General features: G+C 39.6%; 1 protein-coding gene across 2 annotated transcripts; it reads left to right on the plus strand.

Moving 5' to 3' along the window:
- The first annotated feature begins 602 nt into the window (after nucleotides 1-602).
- On the plus strand, nucleotides 603-6,024 carry ifi35 (interferon-induced protein 35). Of its 2 annotated transcripts, none has more exons than XM_082531095.1 (10): nucleotides 603-690; nucleotides 1,022-1,048; nucleotides 1,807-1,881; nucleotides 3,218-3,376; nucleotides 3,870-3,986; nucleotides 4,072-4,216; nucleotides 4,856-4,965; nucleotides 5,050-5,233; nucleotides 5,407-5,513; nucleotides 5,709-6,024. In XM_082531095.1, the coding sequence occupies exons 2-10, from the start codon at nucleotides 1,034-1,036 to the stop codon at nucleotides 5,919-5,921; spliced, it is 1,125 nt and encodes a 374-aa protein (XP_082387221.1). In that variant the 5' UTR covers nucleotides 603-690; nucleotides 1,022-1,033; the 3' UTR covers nucleotides 5,922-6,024. The 2 variants fall into 2 exon arrangements, with proteins under 2 accessions (XP_082387221.1, XP_082387222.1); XM_082531096.1 differs by having other exon boundaries at nucleotides 5,050-5,230.
- The last annotated feature ends 638 nt before the right edge of the window (nucleotides 6,025-6,662 follow it).

The following is a 6,662-nucleotide window of genomic DNA, read 5'->3' on the forward strand; positions in this document are numbered from 1 at the left end:
AGGTGTATTGATGCGGGGATGAACTTTAAACGGGTGAAAAACAATATTTTAAGTTTTTGAAAAACATGAAAATGGCTGAAACAATATTCTTACAAAGATACAATAAAAATATACAGGAAATATCTGGATTTGTCAGCAATCATCAGATCAGACTGATGTGTGCTTTGATCCTGACATAACGTGCCTGCACTGCAATACCTGTTCTCAAGTTCCTAGATTTGCCCCTAACGAATACCATCCACATTATTATATTTAAAAATATATTTGTCTCTTTGGTTTGTAAAAAAAAAAAGTAATTTAATAATTAATTTTAAAAAACACGCTGGCATACATGTGCGGACTGATCATCACCGCTAAAACATAAAAGAAAAGGAAATATGACGTAATTTATATGTGTGTGTGTGTGTATTTATATTTATTTATATCAGAAGTTAAATGAATCGGAAACTTGAAGATGTTCCAAAAACAGAATCTGAATTATTTTTTCCTCTCATGAAGTGCTTCGCAGCTGATGTAAGGTTCCGTATTTCCCACAGGAATTAAATGCAGCGTTTTGTTTATTTTGGATGCAGCTCCCCCTGCTGGTGGGAAGCGGCATTAATTATACGTAAAGACGCAGGGGATCCTCCTGCGGGGAAAGAGAAACTGAAAGAACGAGTGTGAGTTCAGAGCAGTGATCGTCGGGAGGAGGTAGGTTCACTGCGGCTGCTTTTTTTTAAAAAAATAAGAAATAAACCTTGATAAAAAAACACGCAAATTCATGTGAAATGTGGGAGTTTTCATCAGAGGCTTGATTTAGGTGATTTATTTCCAGGTTCAGAGTAATTCAACTTACTGAGATGTCATCTGTGTGTGGTTTAAAGCAGGCCTGCGGTACATTTTGTTGTTGTGAAGTTTACTTGAGCTGTGTTTTAGCTGTTTGACTCTCAGTCTGTGTCGATCCTCTGTTAAAAACCTCATTTGGCTGTTCAATGAGTGACAGTGTGTCACATCTGTAATGTTTTGTAAACTTTTTTTCCAGGTTACTTTCACTATGTCGTCAGACGAGGTGAGCGCTCGTTTTGCTTCTTCCTGTTGTTGTTGTCGTTATTATCAAAGCGTTTTAAACCACACGCGTAATGCTGCTCTCCCTGCCAACATTTATTAAGTGTGTTAAAGATATCTATTTAACCCACTGTGTTACACAGCCTGAGTGTAGGCGTTTACTTACCTTCCGGTGTTGTGCCAAAAAGTGATTGTCTGCCAAAAACTGATTTCCAGTGTTTCTGTGTATTTTTTATGTGTAATATCTTTACGTATGTTCGTAAATAGACTTCGGTGAACAGGGGATACAAAGGGGTTACATAAAGAATTAAAACATTATCTGTTTTTTAAGTATCTTTACAACTTGTACTTACATTATAACCAATCCGGTCCTTTATCCCCACTTAAAATATTTTTACAGAACTATTGTAATATTTGCTGCCATTTCTGCTGTCCTGTTGGGCAACTTACTCTTACAAAATACATTTTTAATGTTAATGAGATTTTTTTTACTGCATAAATAAAGGTTATATAAAAGTCGCTGCCAAAAACTGATTGCGGCTTGTATCTTGCTACACGAATGTTGTTTGTGGCTCAAGATGACTTTATGTCATCCATAAGGGATGCATTTGACATATGTTTAACATATTATAGCCCAACAAGTTACTTATAGCACTTTAAATATGAGCAATCGCTTTTTGGCAAATACCGGAAATCAGTTTTTGGCAGACAATCACTTTTTGGCACAACACCGGCATTCCGTGTCTCCATGTTGTGTTTCAGGACTTCTCTCTGGTTCCGGATTCACAATCCGAGGACACCTTGGAGGGGATTAAGGCTTCAATCAAAAACTACAAGGTGCATTGAGAATTTATGAGTGCGGCTTCATTACACTTGGGCAGTTTACCTCCAGTTACACGCAGGGCTCCTAAACTATTCATATGTCTCTGAATACAACCCAGTCCTAAAATGAGATCCAAGTATGCTGCGGGTGCTTCGGTTACTGTGGTCCATATTTGTGGAACAAGCTACCTGCTGACCTGAGATCAGTTACATATGTGTGTATATTCAAAAAACAGACTAAAAACCTTTTTTATTTTGAGACAGGCATTCTAAACGTACACAAGTTTCATGTTTTTATCTTCTGCTGTAAGCATGTTGACTTCCTAAAACTGCTATTTCTAGTAGGGAGAAAGCTCTCTGTCAGGTCCAGTTCTCGATCTCGTGATTTCTACCTCCACTAAAGAGGCTGTGTGATTAGTTCTGTTTAGTATGGAGCACTATTACCCAAGAGGTTGCATGAACATTTTACCACAGGGGTGGTGTCGCCAAACATAGAAGTGGTTAAAGTTCTGGAGTCAATCCCGATCTGCATCCTGGACATTTTGGGAATATTATTTACTGTTACGAGAAAGATCAGGAGTGCACATTTTGCATCATATGATCACAAACGTATATCAAACTTCTCAAAAAACTGCAAGTTAGCATTCTGAATCCAAGTTCTCGTTCATCCACGCTGTGGAGGGAACACGCTTTTATCACGAAATCATACAATTTAATTAAACCTTCATGGCTTAATGGGTCAAAAATGGAAGAGTATAATAATGTAGACATAATGTAAAGGAGACTTTAACGTATGTTGCACTACAGTGTAGTAATGTCCCCGATGAGATGAGCAGCAATTCTGTTTCTGGTGTTTTAACACAAAACAGGAGAAATGTTTACAATAACCAGCAGGCGCTCGGGTGAAAAGAAAACTGAATGTGCAGGTGTGTGAGGTCCACTGCATGTCTCTGTCCAGGTCCTGCCTTTGACCATAGGTTCAGCTTTAAAATCAGAAACACTTCCACTAAAGGTGTGTGTGTGTTGTTCTGTAAACACTGCAGATTGAGCTGCTGTCTATCTTAGCTGAATGCTCACACACAGATTCAGTTTTGGTTAAATAAAGGCTGAAATACATATACACAGCATAAGCATGCTGTATTTATTAGGAGCAGAAGAACAGAACTCAGAAGAGATTGTGTGTTATTAAAATAACTGTTTTAACATTTATTAAACTCCGAGAAGAGTTGTTCTGTTGTTCTGCACAAAATACAACCACAAAAGTTCGTGTTTAAAGAGATGTTACATGTCATGCTGATTAGACATCAATAATAACAACAGCCTGGACTCAGCTCTCCCTCTGTGTCCACAGAAAAAGTATGACCAGCTGATGGAGGAGACAAAGGAGCTGACTAAAACTATACAAGACCGGCGAGATCTGAAGCAGCAGTTCAAACACCGCACTGACAAACTGACCCAGGATCTGGAAGCTGACAAACGCTCCTACGGAGACCAGCTAGCCAATGAAAAGGTAAAGCATGTGTGACATAAACATGCTTATTTCTCAGTGTTACTCTGAGTTTTTCCACCACCATTTAAAGCACTGCGAATAAGTATAGAGTAAAACCCAAGGAATTTCCTCACTGCACTTCCCCTCAAGGGAAAAATGTTGGTCAGATGGCAGAGGTTCAATAACAGGAAGGAAACAAGGAGTCAAGAGGACAGATAATAGTTATTCCATGAATTTTAAGGTTGCGCCTTTGAAAACAAGGTGGGAGTTAAATATGAAATGGAAAATTTTAAGTGACAATAACTCATAAAAATATATATTAACAATAGGACAAGCAACGCAATGGCATTAAACAACAATTAACAAAATAGTACATGTTATTGTTAATATTGAGTGAATGTAAATACTTGTAATTGCTTTCCTAACAGTGTAAATTAAGAAACTGAATCACTAGAAAACAGCACATTAGAATCCCACAAAACCTTAAATGCTTTTTGATTTCTGTGTCTTCTAGTCGAAGCTGGATCTGCTAAAGCAGGAGGAGCTCAAACTGGTGGCGGAGATCAAGGAAACTAATGCTGCTATTAAGGAGGAAGAGGCCAATAAGAAGCACCTGATGCAACAGGCCGACGTACGTTAACCTGATGAGACACACCCCCTTCTGCAGCCCGACACGCCGTGACCTCACCCCGTTAACCTGTACCTGCTGATTTCAGGTGTTCACCTCTGTACCAGAGAGGGACATGGTCTTCAAGGGAGCGACTGGAAATGCAAACAACAAGCAAGAGTTTGAGATGAAGCCACATATCGTTTACCCGATGGATGGCGGGACGGCGCTGATTACCTTCGAGGAGGAAGTCGGTGAGTTTTTGCCGGCACTGGCGTGGTTCAGATTTATCTGCGTTTGTTAAAAGGAAGCAGGTGATTAGATCTTATTTTTAACAGAAACATTAAAAAGTGTGCATAAAGTATTAAAATGCTAATTTCCATATTTTTATTCATGCACTGTACCGGAGGAGCTTTGCGTGATTTGCTGTTCAAAATAATTTTTATTTTTCTTACTTTGGGGTTTGGTGCAGGACTTCTAAATTAAACAAGCTGCCTTAGCTCCTCCCCCTTTAACCTTCTGTAGGTGGCTTAAACAGCAGGTAGATGGATCGCACTCACGTTTTTGTGCCACATTCAACAGAAAAATTCAAAAAGTATGTTGATAAATGTATCTACCTTCAGCTGCAGGGCAAAACTGAGCCACTAGGGGGCCTAATGTCACTTTTCAAAACCAGCTACTAAGCTGCAAGCAGGAAGATGCTTTTTGCAGCTTATTTGGCTTTAAACTGGAGCCAAATAAAATTATTAGTTCTTTATTATTAGATTATTAGGGCTCCAAAATGAAATAAATAATCTGCAAGATGAATCTTCAGGCTCTCATCATCACTTTCGGCTATTTTCAAAAATATAAATTAAATTTAAAATTCCGGATCTCTCTGTTTCATTTTCCAGTGGCAAGGAAGATTCTGGAACTGAAGAAGCATCAGGTGGATCTGGGAGGAGAGTGCAGCATCACAGTGGAGGCCAGGCCGGTTCATCTGATGCTGCCCAAGCTGGTGGAGGTAAAACAAACGACCACAGCGAATCAAAGACGGCGTCGGCCCAGGTTTAGCTGATCTGCTCACGTGTCCCATCTGTTCCCGCAGATCGACTCTGAGGTTTCTTCTCAGCGTATTTTAATCTCCAACCTGCCCAGAATGGAGACCGAGACTCTGGTGGACAAGCTGGAGATCCATTTCTCCAAAACTAAAAATGGAGGCGGTGAGGTGGCGGACTGTGAATACCTGTCTGACTCTGAGACGGTGGTCCTCACGTTTGCGGAGAACAACAGTGAGCATCGAATATTTTACCCTCATGTCACAGGGCAGTTTGTTTAAATGAAACTTCAGAGACAAGAATAACTCTGTGTTTGGTGGATTATGATGTTCTGAGCTGTGCATATAAAGAGTAATCAGGATTGTTGTTGTTGACCACCAGCTGATGGACTGTTTCTTTTGTATTAGTTGCCAAACGTGTGGTACAAAATGAGTTCCATGACTTGAGTGTCCAAAAGAAGAAGCACACAGTGAGAGTGACGCCTTTCCTCAACGGGAAAATTTCAAACCTGAAGGTAAGCACATTTATCAGATTATCTGTATCTGCTCTTACTGAAATTCTAATAAAATATATTTTAATAAATTTGAGGGTTTTGTGTGTGTGTGTGTGTGTGTGTGTGTGTGTGTGTGTGTGTGTGTGTGTGTGTGTGTGTGTGTGTGTGTGTGTGTGTGTGTGTGTGTGTGTGTGTGTGTGGTGGATCGTCCATCAGACCAAGATGACGCAGTGTCCTCGGGCGGTAATGCTGACAGGAATACCCGACATCATGGAGCGGGAAACTCTGCAGGACCTGCTAGAAATCCACTTCCAGAAAAACACCAACGGCGGGGGAGAAATCGAAGCTTTCCTCTACAACCCGCTGGGAGAGCACACCTCTGCTGTGTTTGGAGGCGTCACACCAGACTCTGAGGATGAGGAACAGTAGATCCACCACTGCTGCTTGGACAAAGGTTCAGGGTTAATATCATCTACCAGAAATGAGGACCGGAACTTGTTTTTGTCCCTTGCTTGAGGGAAGTGGGTGGTAATTTTTCTATGATTGCAGAGATTCAAGTGAAAGTGTATCTATAAAGTATTTAACCTGGGTAAATACTGTGGTATTATAGTCATGCAATACATCTTGATTATATTGCATTTACATAAACTGCTGATGAAACAATTTCCAGTCTTAGTGCAGACAAATGTAAAATATTAAACTGTATGAAATGAAGTTTTTTTCCTGCTAAAATAGAAAAAAAAAGTTTAGTAGTTGTGCCATATCTCATTTTTTTTCTTTCTGTGAAAAAGATGGCGGCGTCCATCTTTAGTTACTGGAGAAGCGTCTGGATTTCTGAATGCAAAGCAACTGAATTACTTATTTTTAAGAAGATTGCCTTGTTGGATGTCGTGGGCTCCATTTTATTGTATTCATAAAAGAATAAAAGTTAATTGTGAGAAAATCCTCTTTGGACATTTGGTGCTTTTTGACACGCTTGTATTTGATAGTGGACAGATAACCCCGACCAATTAAATTAATCAAAGATAAAAAGGCAACTTATAAAGCCAATTTCACACCGTGTCTTTAGGCACTTTGTTACTAGCAGCCTGTCACATAAACAGTAATTTGTTCCCATTTTTTCAGATCAACCACAAAAGATGCCAAAGATAACTGACAAGCACGAAATTG

This window comes from Aulonocara stuartgranti (genome assembly GCF_965226115.1).
Source record: "Aulonocara stuartgranti genome assembly, chromosome: 4".
In the NCBI taxonomy this organism is placed as follows: domain Eukaryota; kingdom Metazoa; phylum Chordata; class Actinopteri; order Cichliformes; family Cichlidae; genus Aulonocara; species Aulonocara stuartgranti.